Consider the following 22,401-nt stretch of genomic DNA (forward strand, 5'->3'; position numbering starts at 1 on the left):
TGTATATATATATATATATATATATATATATATATATATATATATATATATATATATATATATATATATATATATATAAAGGCATTTATACAGCACAAAAACTACAACTATATATATATATATATATATATATATGGGATGTACAGAATGTATTGTTTTTGTTGTTATTTATCATTATTATTATTATTATTTTTTTTCACCATCTGTCTCGCTGCTTTACCCGATACCAACCTGAATGTTCCCTCTCGGATCATTACAAGTTCTGTATCTGGGCTGATTCTATACAAAATACAATGCAGTGGTTTACTATTAAAATTCCATATCCAATACAGTGAATAAGATGTTGTTTTCTTTTTAATTCATCATAATTTATGAAGAATAACTGTGACATTTTGTTATAATAAAGAATAATTGTGTATGTTCATCATTTCGCAATTACATTGGGGAAATATGCGAGTAAGCAAATGCGAGGATGCGATGAATTTTACAGTAGGCTAAAATGTTTTCACTATCCTGAAGCAATTTCATCTTCACGACACTATGTGGCGCTCTCTGTCCTGTTATTATACACTAACTGATAAACTAGCATATCTCTGCATGACATACGCATTGGTAACGTCAACTTAGAGACGCTTTTTAATATCCAGCTGGAAGAGCTTGTTTTATGCGTTACAGCACAGTTGACTTCGCTATTCAACTCTAAAAAGTGGTTAAACTCATAATGTTAAAAGGAGACCTCGAATTCGTTTATGCAATAATTACAGGGCAACTGCAGCTCGAGAGGGCGGCGTGAGTTTCAGCGACGTAGTTCGGCGAGTGCGAGCCGCTTTGAGAAGTCGCTCACAGAATCCATGACAGACAGATGCAAAGCGCCCCCCCTTTCCCTTCCCCTCCCACGCGAGTCTGTGCGGCCCCGCTTCAGATACAACTCCAAATACATCCAGCCTCCATGTTGCACGGGGGGAATGAAGAACCAGCACGTCAGGCTACAAGTGTTAGCTCCCTAACTTTATAGCGTCTTGGTGTATGTTTTGGAAAAGACTAACCCTTGGACGACCTTTGAGTGTGTTGGACTCCGCAACAGACACGGACGCTTGCACTTCGTTTTTTTTTCTTGCGGGTGTTTTGGGGGGGGATGATCGGAGCCTCACGGCTACCCCGCTAACCGAGTCAAGCTCGTTGTTAACTTCAGCTAGCGGTTGTTTCAACGTCGTTTTGTTTTACTTTTAAGCCACGCGCTTTCGGGTTATAATGTTATTTTGCACGGCGTTATAGATGACTGCCCTTAAGTGGCTTTTACTGAGCACCGAGCTAGCTGGTTGGCTATCCCCGCTGCAACAACGCTTCCCCTCGGACGCCTCTGTGTCTTTTGTGGGCTACCTGATCTCCCTCGGCTTAAACAGCTAGCTCACGTTAGCTAGCATACCCGCCCGAGCAAGCGGGCTAATATTGCGGGAGTCTGAAAGCGGAATAACCACCCGGCTCAATGGACCACATGTCCATAATAACCCAAGTTTCCAACCCGAAGGAGGAGGAAATAATATCCTTCAACCAGGAAAAAGGTAAGAAAAGAGGGCAACCGAATGGACGTAACGGTAGCTAGCTTCGCTAACTACTTCTAGTGTTGGCGCAGCTATTTGCAACCAACTGTACGTGAACACCATATCACTTAGAAACACAAGTTGCATTTGGACACAAACTCTCTGAGCAACAGGTTTACGAGTCTTTCGTCTGCTGGTACGTTTCAGGGAAAGTCCTACATATGTTCATTGCATAGTCAACATGATTGATACTAGAGTATTTTAGACTGAATGCTGATCAAATTTGTCCAATTTAATCGAGTTAAAAGGTTATTTGATAACGGTGGAAGTCCAAACTGCTCATGAAGAATTTGGTTGACACCAAATAAATGTTCCAGTAGTTGCATGTCATAACATCGCCCTGTAGTTCTAATCATCAATATCCCGCTTCTCATACTTAAAGGCTGAGCATCATTAATGAGAATGAAGTGAGTAACGGATAAAGGAGGGATGAATGGTTGTCTTAAATCATTACTCAGCTTTCAAGTGAAGTGTGGTTGCAAGAATTGTTGATTTCCCATGGAATAAAATGAGAAGAAATATGTCAATTACCCAGAACTAAAGCGGGGAAACAGAAAATGAATACAGTATCATTCAAGGGGAGCCTTGGCCATCCAGCCATTCTCTGTACCACTTATCCTCACTTTGGTCTGTTGAAAAATATGCAGCACAATCATAGAATCTTGGGATGTATGTATACTTATTGTTGTATATTGTTGTTGTAAAAACATTTGTTAGACCATACAGCAATCTAAATTTGTGGTGACATGCAATAGTCACATGTGTGACAGTTTATGACCACATATGACCTCTGATAAAAATAACCAGAGCTGGGCATTGCCTAACTGCCACCGCGTTCAGTCCTGCATATTTAATCGACCATGTGGTCCCGGTCCATCCCTCGTCGGCGACAGCCAATCGGCGTCAAGAACGTAATCTTCACGTCACAAGCAGGCGCCGCTCGAACAGACACGCCGTCAAACAAAGAAAAAATCAGAGCTGGGCAGTCCGTCACTGGGCCGGACCGGCTTGACCCTCCGGCCCGACCGAATGCCCATGTTTCGGTTGGGCGGGGGTGATGGGCGACAAATTTAAAAAAATGGCTGGACTAAGCATGGCTGGAAGTGGATTTTAGTCCGGCCCACTAATCGGCCCTCATGTGTTTGACGTGGTCCCGAGGCCAAAATTCATCTCAGCCTACTCACTGAAAGGCTTCTTTTTAGGCTTCTTTCTACTCCTGCGTCGGCGTGAGCGGCAACTGCTGCATTGATTCACGTAACCGACACATTGTGCTGTTGGCGACAGGTCTGCAACACATACCACGCACACATCAGGAATTGTTGCTGCTCTGATCGGTCCATTATGTCACATGTTGTGATGACTTACACGGAGAGGAGAGAGAGGATGCAGCACGCAGCTCGTTGCTGCTGCAAAAGCAAACTAGTTTGGCAATAAAATTAAATGCATAGTCTAGTCATCTCGGTCCCTTTATGGTTGTAGCAGGTACGATATCCATTGTTGTCACTGTCTTTTTGAAGCGACACCCCCCGACTTGGAACTTAACGGTTTCAAAACAACTTGTGTCCGGGAGTATATTAAGCTGCACACAGCACTCAAGTATGACGCTGCCACATCAAGGTGGAGTTCATGCACTTCTTCTGACGTCTTCTACTTCCGGAAATACGTCGTAGCAAACCTGCTGTGTATAGTGGTTTGCTGGTATGCTTTTATTTTGAAGGCTGTGAACGAAGGTAAGACTGGAAAATAAATAACTTGTTGAGTGCGGCTTCTGGCCGTCTGTTGGACCCAAATAATTATACAATACGACAAAACCAACCCCGGGGCTCGCAATATAAGTAAGCACACGCAGTTGGGTAAGTAGTAAAGTACTAGTGGCACATTTTGAAGAGTGTCCACAGCGGGTTCGAATAGTAAATTAGCCAGCTAATGATCCTTAAAAAGCTTCTGCCGTTAGCATCTCTCAAGCGGCGGCGTCAATCACGGACACTTTTTTTGGGGGGCGGCGGAACGGGGCGGGGGCCGCCAATGTTTATGAATATGGCCGGAGGGTTGCAGCCGGGAGGGTACCCATGTCAAGGGTGGCAAAAAAGGGTCAAGTGCCCAGCTCTGGAAAAAATATCAAACAAACACAACAGGCACAGCGTGGTGATCGGTGAAATAAAAACAATATGGGGCATGTCATTGCGTTTGTAGGACCGCAAGGTACACAACACTATTTGACTGCATTTCATGTCATCCATTGTTGATATTGATAATACGTTTGCACCGTTACTATCAAGCAAATATGTTCATTTAATTGATAATGACTCAACGTAATGCTGCTTTGTGTGTGCGTGTGTGTGCATGCGTTTGTGTCTACTCTTATCTAGCCCGCATCCAGCTAGTTGAATGTCTCATCAAATTATACAAATTGTGAACAAAATAATTCACACACTACTTATTTTTTAAGGAAGTGTTAGAAATGCATCACAACCTGTACCTCTTAAAACTGGTGGTATAACTCTGGATGTCGATCAGCGAGGTGCTTAGCCAGGTTGGATGTGTTCCCACCTCGAGCCACGGTAGTTTTAAAAAAAGCCTTACAGACGCGCTTTGTCATGTTGGTCGGCTTGCCAGGCCTTTCGGCCATGTAAGCAAAAAAGTTCCATATGACAGCACGTCATGCTTTAAACGAGGAGCGGTGAGGCAGCGGGCTTTTCACTCACTGCTTGAGACCATCTTCCTCTCCACATGCAGAAGGAGGCGTGCCACTTAAAGGCGCTCCTCATATGTCGGTAGACAGGCGCCGTTGCGCTTATGTATATTTGCCTTTAAGACAGTTGGTGAGCTTATTTTTTTAAATACCGGTGTTTAAAAAAATGGTATTGAGCTGCTTTTGACGCCGAAAAAAATCACCGTACGGTACTGGTATCGGTACCCCGTGCAATACTATAAGAGACTCAATCGTTTGATTAATTTCCTCTTTCATTCCCCGTTTTGAATTTCACTTCGAGTCAATATGTTACCTGTTTACTTGTGTTTTTAGACTTATGTATGACTCGTAGTAGAGGTGAATGTCGATGTTTTTGTCGTATGGACAATTCCGAGCTTAACGTCAAAATGACGTCACAGGTCAAGATGGCAGTCAAGTCGGTGAATGAACTTTGCGTCGTCGTCCGTTGATTTGTGAGGATTATTGTGATTTCAAAATATGATGAAATGTTGTTTGACTACTATAACAATCTGCCTGCAGGGGCAAAAGTGTGATTTTTATTACATGCGAGAATGAGTCTTACCACATAAGAGGGTCTCATCACAAAGCATTACAGTCTTGGTTAGCTTCCATTGCGAACCGTCCAGTCCCACTCTTTTCACTCCTTTTACCCACTTTCTCTGACGTTCACGGTCCACACAGTAATTGTGGTGTAACCTATTTTAAGTACATCCTATTTTATTGTGAAAGGCCTAACCGGAAGTGCCTTTGTGGCTATGTGGTAACTTGTGAGTAATGAAGAGAATCAAATAAAGACGTTCGAGTTGTCTCTTGAATCCCTACGCCCAATACTACGGTAGTAATATGGAATGACAATTTAGTTTCCATCATGTTATGGTTGGACGATCCACCTGCACAACAACTTCTAGGCATGATTTTCCGCGAGCTTTATGCTAGTCACAGGCAAAAGCAATTCAATACAATACAATTTTATTTATATAGCGCATTTCATAACAATACGGTGGGTTGTTTTCACCAACTAAGGTGCGTTGCATCGTGGGTATTACCAGAAATGCCCAGATATTCGTAATTGTCCATATGATGTGCAGTGTTGGGAATAACAGTGTTTTTTATGTATAACGGCGGTAACTTTTGAGTAACGGAGTAAGCTTATTGATTACATACCTTATCAGTGTAACGCCATTACTGATGATGTAACGTGACGCATTAGGTAGAAGCGTCGCGGTGTCAGCTTTACAGTTGCACTTGAATATTAATTTAATTCTTATAGTTTGATAGATAGATTAGTGCTTAACAGTACCATCGCCTTCACACCATAACAAGTAAGCAACATGGCTGGGAGGCCGTTGTTTTGTGTGTGGTCCTGAGTCATGGTTTCATAATGTGGAATGCAAACATGTCCAGAATCATGTTCACCACATTCATGGCTGAGGTGGGAACGAATCAAAACTAAAAATGAATTATGGCAAATTCATAGGTTTTGTGTCATGATGCTTTTTAGATTTTTTGAATGAATAAGCCACCAATCTCAAATCTCAGTATGCAAAGTATTGTCGATGACAATTACTCTTTGCAAATGCAAATCAGTACATGAGATCCAGAAAGTGAAAGTGAAGGAACTTGTTTGTTGGCAGGAAAAACCAAGAGATCAGGAAAGAAGCATTGGCCCACTCTTGATGACCCATGAAGTAGCGTATACTGAGTTGGAAAAAAAAAACAGACGGACAAAACAACACAACAAAACAAACAAAAAAGCCTTCACACTTCCTAGAACGCTGTCAGGTTCGCACTGCGTTTACGTCATTTTCTTTTTTTTTAATCCAATTCTCTATGTCTCAGCCAATTAAATGCATCAGAATATACACGTGACGGCGTCGTGACCCCTCAGAGGATTTTTTTAAAGCATAATGTCGGACGCGCAGACGATCGCGGGAGCTCTGAAATAAGTAATGGCAGTGATATAGATGACGCGCTTGTGGACTTTGAACCAGTGGAACCAGCCAAACGTGATGTAATTGAGACATTTATGTGAGCAATGTTCAATTAATTAAAAATAAACAAGTTGTTGGCTTTGAATTTTATGTCTTTGGTTTATCAAAGTTGTCACAGAGATTTGATTTTATGAGAATGGAAATGAACGACTACATCGGGAAAATGAATGATCAATTCCTTTTAATTTTTTTTTTAATTGGATGGGGGAGTCTCTGAATGTTCTAAACTCCTTTACTGATGCCAGTTGTACTGAGTGCAATTATGCTGCCAGTAGGAGTTGCCATGGTGGACTTTGTTGTGGATGTAATGTGATTCAATTTCTGATCTGATGTTCTTTTAGACATTAGATCGTTTGAGCCTGTATTAACAGCACTGCAGCTAGTTGCAGCCAAATAGGGTTCTCCATTTTTGCTCCATAGATTCAACATGCGATGGAGCAACAGTCAGTAGCAGACAATCCACTGAATTGTTAACGATCCGTTAATCTAACTTAAATCCTGCCTTTTTGAAAGGAATGAAAGGGAAAATTGTACAAAACAAACAAACAATGTGCTGTTCGGTGACACATTGCACATGAGATTGCTGAGGTTTATTATAGTTTACTGTGCACTTGGTCACTGATTTGTCTTTGCTTATCTACTGCAAATCACTTGACGAGGAGCCCATCCCAACAGCTGTTCCAGAGGAATTTAACAGGTAGACCTCCTTCAGTTGAACAGGCTCCAATGTGTCTGGACAAAATCTGAGCACCTTTGCTCCGCTACTGAATGTTATATGACATATGGCTACATTACTGTAGTTGCCCAACAGCAGCCTAAAGATAGAGTCCCTGCCCTGTTGGCTAGTGTAACACGATGACCTCAGGGCCAAGCTTAGCTACCGTATTTTCCAGACTATACGTCGCTCCGGAGTACAAGTCGCACCAGCCATAAAATGCATAATACAGAAGAAAAAAAACATGTATAAATCGCCCCCACCCCCCACCACCTCTCGGAATCCAAGTTGTCTCTGTCCCGTCACGCAAATAAATGTGTCCATATAAATCAAATGAATACAATTGTGCGCTTAATATACATCATTTCCACCGAGCTGCGATGGTAACATTTAGCTAACATCAACTTGTAGCATTACAAGAAACGTACGGTAAGATAACTTCAAACTCACCAAAACGGTCATAGATCGATTAAATAAGTATTTTATTTATCGCCGACCATGTAGAATGTTTCCAAGTCTCCAAAAGTATTTTTGTATTCGGTCGTAATTATCTGTTCTCTCCTCCGGTCTCGTGCGTGTGTGTGTGTGCGTGTGTGGGGGTGTGTGTGCGTGTGTGTGTGTGTGTGTGTGTGTGGCTGGCTGATAATGCAAAACCATGCACTGCCAGGCACGGCGCCTTTTAAAGGAACAGTACACTATTTTGTATAAATGGATTGATAGACAGTCAAATTGTCTTTTTATCATACTATTTTAATTACTTATTTAAGACAATCTTAGATTTTAACCGTTTACATTATTCATGCATTTTAATAGCTTTTAGGATTTATCTTTATGTTCTTTATGTGGGTTAAAATAACATGTGACATGATATACAGGTAATAACGTGTTGATAATTTCACACATAGGTTGCTCCGGAGTATAAGTCGCACCCACGGCCAAACTATGAAAAAAAACGCGACTTATATTCCGGAAAATACGGTACTTATTACTTACAAATATTACCTTTTTCTTTGAAACGTTTAATTTGGTTTTACGCTTTCAGCAAATTGTGTCAAGTGAAGTTAGTGATCACTGGGGTGTTTCGGGGTCTTGTTTTGTCTTTGTTAAAATGTTGACTGTGAGAATGAAACTGGAGGAGGGTCAGCTATTTAAAGTTGTGACTCAACTCTGATAGTGGTCCACGAGGCTTCTAATGTGTCTGTGACATGGAGTGCCACTTACATCATGCCTTCACTCTCATGATACAGTATATACACAGGCCTCCTACGCAGTAACAGCATCAAAAGAGGATTGTGAAAATAGTCTCTGGTTTATTGGCCTTTCTTGCTGTCAAACATCTCAATCATATTCATTAAATATGATGGAACCACTGTGGTTGAATGCATTCTGGTCTGCTTTTCGGGTCAACTTCCAGTTTTATTCAGATTAGAAGAAAATAATTGAAATAGAAATATGTTCCATGGTCAAATTGGTGCCATCAAAACGCAACTTGGACTTTTTATGTCCCGAGCTGTCATAAAAGTGAAAAACTTAAGTAAATGTCAGTTATAAATAGTTATAAATATAAGCTCATAAATTTCTTAAGACAAAAACAGTCAAGCATCCTTAATAGTCATAACTGTGGTCTATTATGTTGCCCCTCTTGCATCTCATATTTTAGCATTCGTAATTGTCACGCAAGCATAAAAAAAAAGTTACAATTTGTAAAAACCTCATTGGCATTGTTGTGATATATGTTGTCCTCTTCTTTGAAGTCCTAGTTTATATGCGCAAGGTTAATAGAGGACACTTGAATGGGTGCTCATCTAATAGGTCTGTATGTGGAAATGATGTCATCAGTAAACCCCCACCGAAAGAGTCTGCAGTGATTTAAGATTTATTTTTTGGTGACTTTTACCACAGATTGGAACACCACTGCTGGGGCGTGTCTTTTGGGTGGCGATTAGTCATAGTTTTAAGATATTTAGCTACATTGAAATTTTGCTAAGACTCAGAAGGCAGGCAGGTAGGCAGCCAGCCATGGGTGTTTGCCTGCCGTCGATGCAGCAATTAGCTTCGGCCGCTAAGCAGATGAGGTTAGCAGAACGAAATTGGCTTCTTACCGTACAGACATGGGGCTTCATGTCGTGGACGCCTGCCGCCGCTCATGCAGTCGAGTACCTCCGTGCCCGCCAGCCCGTTAGTCAGCTGAAGAACACACAACAAGAGCACACAAACCTCCATGTCGCAGGCAGCAAAGAGCTCCGCCGGTCACGCAGCCGTAGCGAAAGGAATGCTAATTCTGTCCAGGTAGAGATGCAGTTCGGCGTTGCGGTGCGAGTCTGCGTCAATTTTGGATAAATAGGTCCCCGAGAAGTCCCGGAGGTCGGCTTGGCGAAATTTCCTCATCGTGGTACAGTGTGCACTAACCAAGTGGTCGTTTCAAGAGCGCGTGAATGTCAGATAGCGGGCTGCATGACAACCCCCGGTTCCTTGTTGAAATTTCGAAGTTGGACTTGGCCATCTTGAAAAATGGCCGCAAAATAAATTTTTTTTTTTTTTTGGCTAGCATTTTTTTTCTGAAGAAATTGGAGGGCTGACTCTTGACCAGAAAGTGTGCCCAAGCCCAAGTGTGTACTACAAAAAAAATCCATACCAATGAGATGGTGAAAAAGGGGTTTCAGCAACTCTACTGTACTCTACTAAATTGTTCTCAGTCTTTGCGCATGTTTACAGCACTTATTTTTAAATATATTTAATGTTATGGAGCTCAAGACTTTACTTTTTTTGTTTCATTAGGAACACAGTGACCTCTAACCCAAGAAATTTTACACAGATATTCTTCCAAAATGACATGTAAAAGTAGACACACTTGATTTTATTTAGTGTAACACGTACAAAAGGTGGCTGTCCAAATCCGTCCCTGGAGCTTTAAATATGGCACATTCAATAAAGTGTACAGTAATTCAAAATAGCTTAAGTTTGGTGGTCACTGACACTGGCTGTTATGTCCCGTTTATCAAAGCAATACTTGGTCATGGATCTTGTAGCAACTTGATTTACATTAACTTCGCTTTACACCCTCTTTTCTGTGTCTGTGTTGTTAGCATCCCAGTCCAACAGCAGCCTAAAGAAGCAGAGGAGCCGGAGCATCTTCAGCACATTCTTCTGCTGTTTCCGCAACTACAATGTGGAACCGCCCGCAACCAATAGCAACACAGCTACTCTTTCTCCACCGCCAACTGAGGAGAACGGGTCGCCACAGAAGGTGAGCTGTTTTGCCGATAACTCATTGTGCATATTACACTCCCATTTCTGTATGTATATATATATATATATATATATATATGGAATATATATATATATATATATATATATATATATATATATATATATATATATATATATATATATATATATATATATATAATATTATATTAGGGCTGTGCAATTAATTAAAATTAAATTATGATTTTGATTATTACACTTCACAATTACAAAATTGGCATAATCGTAAAGAAAACGATTATTAATAATGATTTTAAGTTGTTTTGAGGCATGCACACATGACTTACTCCGCCGCGCTGCCCTCTCCAAGCTAGCTAGCTAGCCAGCTAGCCTGCACCCCGCACCCCGCACCCTGCAAGTCACACTGCACATGCTCCTACTCAACGTTTTAACAGAGTAACAGACCTAAAAATTGCACAAGACCCGCCACAGGAACGATTTGTAAACAAGCAAGGCAAGTCAAAATCGATTATTTGGTTACATTTTTGGTTTGCCGTGGAAGATGGCGAGCAAAGACGTATAAAGTGCAAGTTGTCTCTGCATTCACCGGCAACACAACAAATCTATTCAACCATCGTTTGGTTTACAATGATGTTATGATACACCAAAGCAAGAAAACACCGAGTTAGATTTGGCGTCGTCCGCAACACAAATCTCAGTCGTTGAAACCAAAAATAGAAACCATGCTAAACATTATTACTGTGACTTAAGTTAAATATCTTGTGTAGTATATAATATGAAGTCACATTTTTTGTGTTCATTTTTGCTTCAAACTGCTTCAAATGCAATTTGCAAACATATTATTGGTCATTATATTGTAATACAGTTTATATATGGCCTACTGTAATACGGAAGTATTGTATAGATTACATACTAGTATGTAACAGTCAACATTTAAATTAGTTGGACCCAATCAGTCAATAATTTATCAGAAGCAAACTACTTTAACTTTGTTTACTATGTGTAAATATTACTTTAAAAACAAAAAATGCTCCAGACAAAGGTCTAAATGTATCGGTGAATAGCATGTCTGTTATTCTGTCAAAATTGGCATTTTACTCCAAGCACTTTACTACTTTGGCAATTTATAAATGCATATCAAGTTAACTCGTTTGTTTATACAAGGAAACCATACTTTAATTTATACATTTGCACTTAAATTTTATTTTTAAATAATTAATTTAATAAATGTTGTTGTCTCCAAAATGAACTTACATTATTTTAGCGTTTCAAAGAATTTTGAATGTTTAAACCTGTTCTTGTTTTGTAGCAAAAAATAATCGTTTGAATAATCATGATTTCAATTATTACCAAAATAATCTTGATTAATATCTTTTTCATAATCGAGCAGCCCTAATATATATATATATATATATATATATATATATATATATATATATATATATATATATATATATATATATATATATACTTTTTTTTTTTTTTAATTTTGGGGGATTTTGTATGTGTGACTGTTTCTGTCCTCCATATTTGTGTACCGTTTTTTCGTCCCTTTACACCATCCCCTCATCCCCTCATTTTATACACTTGTCTGTCTACTATGTTGTAGTGTGACAAGGTTGAGGTCCTCCCTGTCCCTAGTGTATGTATTGCCTTTTTTTTCTTTCCCTTTGCATGGAGCCCTGTGTGGGCCAGTGCTGGCACGTTGGGCCTTGTGTGGGATCCAGTGCTCCTTGGAGAGCCTCAGCTTTGCTGCCACACAGCAGTTCATTTTCAGCCTATTAAAGCTGCAACAGCCTTTTGGCACATGCGGGTTTAAATGCTCCCTTGGTTGCATGGTCTGCACTAACTTTTGAAAGCAAAACCTGCTGTCGTCAATACAGGTGTTTAACTCATTCGGTACCGGACTCTTTCAGATTCTCTGTGAAATGACATGTACGTCACTGGAATAGAATATTAAAGGGCGGGGGGGAGTCAACCCAAAAATTTTCTTTACAAGAATATGTTCTATGCAGGCCCACTAGTCAAAACATGGCATTCTGATTAATATTGCGTTTGTGGAGTATGAGTTAAGCAGCAAAGTCATGCCATTTTTGTCCATCTCAGGGGGGGGCCATTTTGCCACTTGCTCAGATAATGACCAATCATTGCTCAGCTTCAGAAAACAGGTGAGCCCTGATTGGTCGTAACCTGAGCCCTGAGCAACTGTGATGTCATTTTCAGTCGAAGACAAAATGCCCCCTAAGATGGCTAAAAACGGGTGGATTTTGATGCTTAATTCATATTCCACAAATGCAACATTAATCAGAATGCCATGTTTAGACTAGTGAAGGCGTATTGAACAGATTATTGCAACATATTTTTTTCAAGAATATGCACTATGCAAGCTCACTAGTTGAAACAAGGCATTCTGGTAAATATTGCGTTAATCCACCCGTTTTTAGCCATCTCTGGAGGCGGCCATTTTGTCACTTCTGTCCAGTGTTGTTTTTGGCAGATTTAATCTTAGTCTTAGTCTTTTGGATGAAAATGCTTATTAGTTTTCGTCACATTTAGTCATTCCTATTCGTGATAAACTAGTTTAAGTCTAGTTTTAGTCGACGGAAACTCCCCCAAAATGTTTTAGTCTAGTTTTTGTAAATATAGTCGACGAAAATTCAAAAAGGTTTTAGTCCGTTTTAGTTAAAAATAGGCATACAAGGTTTTGTACATACTGTACATTCTGTATATACAGGCATACATTTTTTAACTCATTCGTCAAAAAATGTAAGTACTTTGGTGGCTAAACGTATTGCTAAGGCTAAAAAGTCATTCAATATTGGTGAAGTAAAAAAACCTGTGGATTCGTGTTTATTATTGTACACACACACACACACACACCCCAACGCGGACCAACCGGTCCGTGGTAGAAAAATGGTTGGGGATCACTGCCTAAATCTACTTTTAATATTTGACTTCACACACAACAAGTGAATGAATTGACATTAGCCTTGACGTTAGCTCAACCAAAATAACTTATGCCTTAAGTCAGCCCATTTGCGCTACGAGTTACGTGTAAAACTTTAAGCACAATGAAATTGATCACAAGCCGATTGTTGAATAACAGAGTGCAAGTAACTGTATACAGTATATTTTAACAGGATGAGTTGGGACAAAATATCAGCGTGGTGAGCCCTCAGATATCGCTTGAGATTTGTCATTCTTTCCACTTAGTTTGTGGCCACATTCACCGTTACCGCTGTCTACAATGCATTGTGTTGTTCTTTCTGCTGGGTTGTACAGAAAGTATGCCCATGTCTTTCCTTCGCTTCCGACCACCAAGCCCATTTGCTGTCACTGTCGCCATGGTAATCATAAGTCGCCATCATAAGAAAGCGTGTCAGTGTGCGTGAGCCGAGACCAATGACAGCAGACCTGTTCGTGTTTTGTTGTGCAGGTGTGTGCAACGGTGTGTGCGACGCGTGCTGTCCCGGCGGTGGGCGTGCCCAAACGAGAATAGGTTGCACCATCATTGCAATTTTCTGAAAGACAGATTACGTGTACAATAGGAAGGGGTGTCATAAATTTTGAACGTCTGACGGACCAGACGCTAACAATTTCGTCCTGTCTCGTCTCGTCAGCGAACATTCATGTACGTCACGTCATGTTTCAGTCGTCAAAGAGCCACGTTTAGCTCGTCATTGTTTGGTTATCGTCATGAAAAAAAGGGGCGTCAACGAAATATTTTCGTCATCGTTGACGAAAACAACACTGCTTCTGTCGACTGAAAATGACATCACAGTTGCTCATGGCTCAGGTAACGTCCAATCACGGCTGACTTGTTTCCTGAAGCTGAGCCGTGATTGGCCGTTCCCTGAGCAGTTGTGATGTCATTTTCAGTCGACAGAAGTGATAAAATGGTCGCCCCCTGAGATGGCTAAAAAGGGGTGGATTTTGCTGCTTAATTTATATTCCACAAATGCAATATTAATCAGAATGTTGTATTTCAACTAGTGGGCCTGCTGGGAACATTTTCTTGAAAAACAAATATGTTTGGGTTGATTTTCTCTTAAAGGAAATCAACAGAGTTGGGTAATCCATCCCAGGGATGTAACAGTCCGGCCGGACGCCCATTTTGTGGACGGACGGACAGAGGATGAAAATGTTTTTAAAAAGGACGGACTTAGCATACGCAGAAGTGGGTTTTCGTCTGTCCCTCTAGTCGTCCCTAACTGGGTCAAGTACCGACTGAATGTGTTTTGTTGGGTCCTTTTAAAAAGCATGTTCTCTTCTACTAGCCGCCTTCATTAATTGCCTGCACAACACCTTTCATGTGCTTACCAGTAGTCACATTGCGCATGCATATTCTGCCCTCTAGTAGTTCAACACATGTAATACCATGGATAATGCCACAGGAGTTAGACATTTCACCTCACAGAAACACACCCAGTCTGTCATGTGTGTGTCTTCCGGGATAGTTTTGTTAAATAACTGGCATCATCTTCAGCACATCATGACGGTCTTGTGGTGCAGCTAAATGCTATCTTGGTTAAACAGTTGTAAACAATTCAGTCCACTCACGATGCTCCCAGCTGGTAAGTGGATAGTCACAGGAAATTAGCCAGCTAATGATCTTCAAATAATGTTTATGAGTGCACGGAGGTGGGTTTTTTTTGCGGGTATGGCGGGCTGAAAAAATGCAAGGACGGAAGCGCTTTAAAAGGGTAAAGACGGACGGTATTGGAGGATGATTTTCAAGCCGGACCAAACTGTAATCGTCTGTCGGTCAGTCCATCATGTTATAGAAATACCGTTTCACAACCTCCTAAGCCCACTCTTTCCAGAAATAAAAATAGAAATATAAAACTTAACTCACAAGAACTTCTCTGTAAAACTCTCTGTATTCAAAGTTACTGGTACTATATTACTTCTTAGATAAGCAGTTTGGATAATGGAATGTCAGCCTCAGAAACGAATGATTCTCTCTTTGGAGCACTGTGTGCTCTACATACACAGTCAATACAGTCTGGATCGCATTTCCGTCTCCCTTCAGCAAAAGGGGCGTCCGTCAATAATAGGCTGAGAGGTCCGTTCGGACTTGACCAGGGTAGTTATGATTACACAGAGGGATGAAAAAACACTTCTGTCTATGCGTAGTCCGTCATTTTTATTTTTTAAATTTTTTAAAAACTTTTCTGCCTATCATCTAACATCAGCAAAAGGGGCATCCGTCATTGACGGATTGGTCCGTCGGTCAGATGGAATGCCCACCTCTGGTTGTGTCCGACCAATATCAGACATTTTAAATTGATATTAGAAATGTTTCTTTTTTGCATCTTTTGCATCTGCTTGCCTCGCTCTCGGTCACTGACAACTCCCACAATCTCTGTTAAGTAAATCGGAGATCGTCTGTCTTGTCTTCCACACAGCCACCAGCCAAATACCTCCTACCAGAGATGAAAATATCGGACTACGGTAAAAAGTGTGTTGTGATCGACTTGGATGAAACACTTGTCCACAGCTCGTTTAAGGTAACACTGACCAGGCACAACATTGTGAACACATGCACAATATACAATATACATATTCTGCCTTTACAAAGATTGCTTTGGTTGACATTGTCAGAGAGGGATTCATTTGTATGTAATATTGAATACAATATGGTACGGTTCCCAATAATTTGGACTTGCTCATCTAATTAATTCAAGCATTAGACACAACTCTAGTTTAGATGCAGTATAGTTAGTTCTACACCACTACGAACTGCAGCCATCTGTCTACAACCATGTACCTGTATGTATGTTACTGCCATGTTGGAAAGATAGTTAAGGACATTGGTCTCACTGAAAACATTGAATAAATACTATATTGGTGTCCTGAAAGAGATGTTTGTATTCCACTGAATGTCATGCAAGTTAATTTGACCTGCAAAGAACACTGTGTATACATTGACCATGGCATAATTAATTTGCTTTTTCACTGAAAGCCAATATCCCCCCAAATGTGTTAATCCAGTCACTGTTCAAACAAAGTTTGGAGAGTAGCAGGATGTGCTAAAGTCACAACAAAGGAAATATGACAGGGCTGATTTTACTCTCTTGTCAGAAAAATAGAAGGACGCGATGATGGAAGGAAGCGCACCACCAGGGTTCAAGCATCTTTCATGCAGTTTTGCCTTCTCAATTGTTTCTATGGTGGTTTTTTTCATGCTCCAGAATATCTCACTGCTCCCCTTTCTGTTCATTCTTTTTTTTTTCCCCTCCACTGAATTGGGTCAGTAGCAGCATAGTTCCTGCCTGAGACTTTAGTTATGATTAGATTACTAGAGAGGCACTAGCAGTAACCCCTTTTTTTTTTTTTTTTTTTTTTGTCATGGAGGCGATTCCTAATGTTCTTCATCATTTCAGAGATGCGGGACCTCTGCTGGTCATGGTGCATTACTTTTATAGATGGTTTGGGATTCATGTGCTGTTTTGTTCTGCTTCACAGCCAATCAGCAATGCAGATTTTATTGTTCCAGTGGAGATCGATGGCACAGTTCATCAGGTAATACACTCACTGGGATATGCCTTGATTTTGGTTCAAGACAAGAGTTCCTGATGCGCCCACGAGAAGATCTAGAAGAAATGGTTGTTATCTGATTCAAGTAATCCAGGATAGGCTGTGTTTATCCTGGTTGGCCTATTCATGATTACTTGCACTAGGTGACAGCTTCAAATTCCAAAAGGAGCGGATGACGTCGCAACAGTGATTGACAGTGGGTTCGGTTTTCTTGGATGGTCCCTGAAAAACACTCAAGTTGTTGTGGCCTTGTCCTTGCGTCGTACTAATACTTCACCATCATCAGGTGTATGTGCTGAAACGACCTCACGTGGATGAGTTTCTTCAAAAGATGGGAGAGTTGTTTGAGTGTGTGCTCTTCACAGCCAGTCTTGCAAAGGTGCGTTAAGACCGAGACGCTATTGCCTTGACTTTTATTTACAAGTCAGTGATGTTCATTTTCTTTTGCCCTCTCAACTTTTTACAATTATGCTGCTTTTCTGTCTGTTTGCCAGTTATAATTGGGTAAGTGTTATACTTAGTGGGTGAGGGCGGGGTTAGGACGTGAATCTCTAGATGTGTTCCAGAATATTGCAGACGTCGTGAACCCTCACCTGTGAATACATAGACAAAGTCTACTTTGTTTCCTCTAGCTATTGTGCATGTCGTGCTTCACGCGGCATACTCCCGCGTGGAGCTGTTTTATAAAAGTTAGGTAAAGACTTCAGGACATGGATAATATTTGTCTTCCCAGTTCCCAGCATACTAACAGCATATTTGTTTTTATGTGGCTTGGCTAGTACGCAGACCCGGTGGCAGACCTGCTGGATCAGTGGGGCGTGTTCAGAGCGCGACTCTTCAGAGAGTCCTGCGTGTTTCACAGAGGGAACTATGTTAAGGACCTCAGCCGGCTCGGCCGAGAGCTCAGCAACGTCATCATTGTTGACAACTCACCCGCCTCGTACATTTTTCACCCAGAAAATGCTGTGAGTTGCTTTCCCTTACACCGGCCAGTATTTTAAATAGTGGGTCAATTGTGCTTTTTTTTTTCTCACTATGATTTGATGGTTCGGGCCTAAAATGTAGTTAAAAATACATCTGCAAACAGTAATTTGTGGTTGTAACCATGTCAAACTAAAAAAAAAAAGCCTATCAGTCAATCAGCAGCAACATGCTGCTTTTACAGCAGAGACCAATCAAACAGTTGTGTGCACTGAAAAAAAATGTGGCTGCAGTGGAGGACAAGTCATGTTTAAAAAAATGACACAGTTCTACCACTTTAAGTTTTGAAACATCTTTGAATGTCTTGGGCCTTGTTCACACTTGTAATTTGGTTTTCTGGTGTAGACCAAAGCACGTTATAGCACACTTTTTTTTCCTTTTTTCTTTAACTGTTACAGAATTATGAATGTGCCAGGTGTTCTTCCTTGGTTACCACAAAAAAGATACAGTTAACGGTGTTTCCAAGTGTAGCACACACATGATTGAGCCTGCACCACAATTTCTTTGCAATTAGTATCAGATTGTTTGGTTGGATTGACATTTTTACTTTAGCTTGTTAATATAATATTCATAAATGATTTTTAATATTGTTTTTCATCAACCAAAATGTGTGAGTTTGAGCAAATTGTCCAATTTCCTGAGGTACATAAAGCCAAGACATTGATGTCCATATATTATTTGGTAAGGTGAAGTTTATTTTGAAGTTGGCCTTCTTTGGCATGTTACTGTCAGGCATAGGATGAACAATTGGTGCTGCGGTTAGCTTGACTTATTCTTCCCGACAGTGTACATGTAAATAAGCAGTTACTTGATGCATGTTTTTTTTACGCAAGGTACCCCAATTATTCTGACTCCTTTCAGTTCTGTTTAAAAAAAAAAAGAAAAAAAAAAAAGTTGCACCTAATATGTCTCATCGCTGGAAGTGAAGTGATGTAACCAAAATATGGCAAACACCTTTCAGTATGATGAAGTGCATTTCTACGCCATTGTACAATAAACTAAAATAATAATTCTATTCTGAAGTGAAAAAACTCTGACGGAGGAATCAAAACTGACTTTGCTCTTATTGTATGTCATTTTGGGTGCAGGTTCTATAAGTCCCAAAGTACTACGCTACTGTATTTTCTGTATTTGGTCATAAAGGTGATACTTAGAGAGCAAATCTATTATTTTTGATGGTACTTGGTGTTGGAAAATTTGAGAACTACTCCAATTGTCTCCCCAGGTCCCGGTCCAGTCATGGTTTGATGACATGAATGACACGGAGCTGCTGGACCTGCTGCCTGTCTTTGAGGGACTCAGCAAAGAAGAGGAGGTTTACGGGGTCCTCCAGAATCTGAGAGGCAGGTAGCAGGACCCAGAGCATCTGCACTCGCCATCCTCCTTTTTCGACCCGAATGCCCCCACCCGACTTTCTCTCTTCAATACATCTCACGACGGAGGTGCCGCGGAGTCCCGTTGTTCCCCCAACAACGCTGTCATCTCCTGGTGACTGGCTGCATTCGGAGTGCCATCTCAAATGAGAAGAAATACACTTAATTACCCAGGAGCACTGTGTTGAACAAAAACAACAAACATACTCACGAGTAGATCTGAAGTTGATGCCATTGGGGACAAAATGCTAAGTGAAATGAACTCTGGTCTTTATTTTCAATCCAACAAAGTTTTACTATTTGGTTAAGTGCTTCAAACCAAAAAAAAAAAAAAGAAAACAACTTTTTTTTGTCTGAAACTTCTATTATGGAACCGCACAAAGGTCTGAAAAGATTTTGTCCTTGTGTTGTCGCTATGCAGGCAGTTTGCGGTCACGGAGAGGACTGTGACTCTTTTCTTACTGAATGAAGTGCCTTGTGTGTGAGTGTTGTTTTTACACGGAGCTCTTTTCTACATGGCATATTCCTTGAGTGCTCCAGTCTTTTTCACACATATGCTTTCAATTGGACACACAAGTATGTTTATATCACATCTTTCCTGCAATTTTTAATTATGAGACGTCTCCGTGGTGTTTTTTTTTTCTTTTTGAATGCCTGTGCCATCATATAGACATGACTTTGTGTCTTTCTGCTTTCATCATGTTACATAAAGCGAGTTGATTTGTTTTAGGAAAGGTTTGCAACTGTAAACCTGACTATCCCAACTGCAAGTTCTTTTTTGTTGTGGTTTTAATCTTGAAACTAAAATGTGCCATTTATTCTTTTGATTGCTCCATTTTATTAGTTGCCAAACTCTGGACTACTTTTAATAGGCTTATGTTTAACAGGTGTTCATCTGATAGTTAGTATTGCGTTATAGGTTTTATTAATTTCATGGCTGTTAAATGAATCTTTGTGCTTTTAACATTTTACCAGTTTGTTATTGTTTTGTGTTTGTCAATGTCAGCATTGAAGCCCATATTTGAATTTTGCACATTGGTGCAGCTTCATCCACATGGCGATTGGTGTTTTGTAACACCCCCCTCCACAATTGTACAGTTGGGTCAAGTGCCATGCTTCAATCCCCCCTCCCCCAATGAGGTTAGCATCTTCTAGCATAGTGTCAGGCCTGGACCGATCACACCCTTTTTCTTCCTGGTCAAGTTACAGTGAGGCGCATCCCTAGTCGAGGTGTGCGTGTGTGTACTTGCTTGTGGTGTTTACCTTCAGAGACTCTTGAACTGCTCTTCACCTCAGTGCCTGTTTGAGAGGAGCCACGCACACCGAATGCCACAACATTTGCTGCCATGGCAATAACCTTTTTATTTGGGAAGGGGCGTTTTGGGCTGTAAATCATAATCGCAATTGTTGAGCTTGTGTGTGGAGGACATCCTAACACCCAGTACAAGTTTGGTTGGGCTGGCCCATTCAATTCTCACAGTGCTGTTCAGTAATCATGAACGACTTTACATATGACTTTGTGGTCATATCTTCAATTATTAGAATGTTAAAAAGAAAGAAAAAAAAAATCCAAAATATTACAGAAAAGACTTGAATGAGTATTTGTGCTGTTTGGCAACACTAACCAAACAAAGGTTGTCACTCATTCATTGCCAGAGTATAACCGGCCATGCAAACTTAAAGACGGCTGCTCAGTCCTCCTGGACCAGCTAAAACACTACTAGGCAGGACCTCAACCTGGCATTTCTGCCTTCTGCCTCTGGAAGTGTAATGCAATGTTTGACTAATTTGTCACTTCATGAGAATCAGTACATTGATATTGAACCATTGTACATTGGGTGTACCCATAGTCTGAAACATGGGAGGTCTGTGTTTCATCGTTTATATGACCCACACAAGAAATGACATTTACCACTTACTCATTTGAGTGGGAATGACATCAAAATGTCCACATTCATTTTCAAGGTAAACGCCTGCTGCTCCTCCAGACATTTTCTCTTTTGCAACATTTGTGATGGGCGAGAGCGATTTGTTCACCATGGTTTCAGTGTCCTTTTTATAAGACTCTTCTCAACCTGCGGATGATTTACTTGCTCTGAAAAATGTTTGTATCATTGTGATATTTTTCTACCTTTAATTGTCAGTATTTGGTTGAAAAAGTTGCCTCGTTTTTCCCCTCAGCCATGCTCACCGCAACCTTTGTTTGATCCTACTTGCCTGTGATGACTTCTCAGTCAGGTCTTTTCTTTCCTATTCAGGGGACGTGTGTGCGCATGTGTGCTGGTTGATTTTATTTTGGGCATCACCTCACTTAAAATATTCATCAGTTGGTTTATGAATTTAACACCAAAGTTCTAAAACACTTGAGTTCACTGTGCTTATGTTCTTTGGTTGGTGTAGGTCTAGAGGGGTTGTCGGATTCTCACCGTTTAACACTTTTCAGTTATTATTGGGTATGCGTGTGTACTGTCACCCTGAGCATCCTCCCTCCCCCGGTCTTATTTCTTTCCATAATAAAAGGCTTCATTGAAACAAGTTTCTCATGTCTGAATGTTGAGATTAGGAGATTTAATGATTGTAAACTCAGAGTCTTGTAATTTGACCTCATTTACATCCAAGAAGGGCGTTATCTAAATTTAAAAACACTTTAAAGTAATAAGGCATGAGGCAAAGTGGTGATAATTGTGTGCTCATGTTATTGTGATTCTTTTTTTTTTTAATTGTTTATTCCACCTGATTTTTTTTGACATGCATATACTCCCACATAATACATCCGTTTTCCCCCATTCCAACTCAACATATTCAAATTCATGTCTCCCGGGTGCTATTTTTCACATTCCAGATACGTACGGTTTTTGAACTGTTTAATATTTTACATAAAAAATGTCCCCATTCATTTACAATGGTACAGACACACTTTCAATTTCAGCTTTCCCACCCCCTTCAATACAAGCTCACTTGGTATAGTCGCTTAACCACGGATGAAGAGGTTGGTGATTCGAATCCCGCCTCCGATTGAACATTATGTACATCAACAAGGATCTAAATGCTAAAAGGTTTTACCACTATGACTAAATATGATTCAGTATCCATTCAGCATAATTTCATAATAAACAATGCCTTTGAATGATCCAGTCCATTGGCATTCAATGTGATGGTAACACATTCTCTGCTTTAAGATTGAATTCTCAACAAGTCTGTGGCAGCACAGTGTTTACAGTCATCCACACTCTTGACAGTTTTCAAGTCTAACTTCTTT

At 40.4% G+C, this 22,401-nt stretch overlaps 1 protein-coding gene across 1 annotated transcript; it reads left to right on the forward strand.

Moving 5' to 3' along the window:
- The first annotated feature begins 594 nt into the window (after positions 1-594).
- LOC147140589 (CTD small phosphatase-like protein) lies at positions 595-21,678 on the forward strand. Its single transcript, XM_086042666.1, has 7 exons — positions 595-1,562; positions 10,107-10,267; positions 15,657-15,758; positions 16,717-16,773; positions 17,075-17,167; positions 17,568-17,753; positions 18,995-21,678. Exons 1-7 carry the CDS (start codon positions 1,487-1,489, stop codon positions 19,118-19,120), a joined length of 801 nt encoding a protein of 266 aa, XP_085898792.1. The 5' UTR covers positions 595-1,486; the 3' UTR covers positions 19,121-21,678.
- The last annotated feature ends 723 nt before the right edge of the window (positions 21,679-22,401 follow it).

This window comes from Filicampus tigris, chromosome 10, assembly GCF_054856515.1.
Source record: "Filicampus tigris isolate MCC_2025a chromosome 10, RoL_Ftig_1.0, whole genome shotgun sequence".
NCBI classification, from domain to species: Eukaryota; Metazoa; Chordata; class Actinopteri; order Syngnathiformes; family Syngnathidae; genus Filicampus; species Filicampus tigris.

What these genes read in the sequence shown, in the direction of transcription:
- LOC147140589 (XM_086042666.1), top strand. Translation starts at nt 1,487, where the DNA reads ATGGACCACATGTCCATAATAACCCAAGTTTCCAACCCGAAGGAGGAG. An exon ending in ATCCTTCAACCAGGAAAAAG is followed by an intron (nt 1,563 to 10,106) that starts GTAAGAAAAGAG and finishes CTGTGTTGTTAG; the next exon opens with CATCCCAGTCCAACAGCAGC. An exon ending in TTGTCCACAGCTCGTTTAAG is followed by an intron (nt 15,759 to 16,716) that starts GTAACACTGACC and finishes TCTGCTTCACAG; the next exon opens with CCAATCAGCAATGCAGATTT.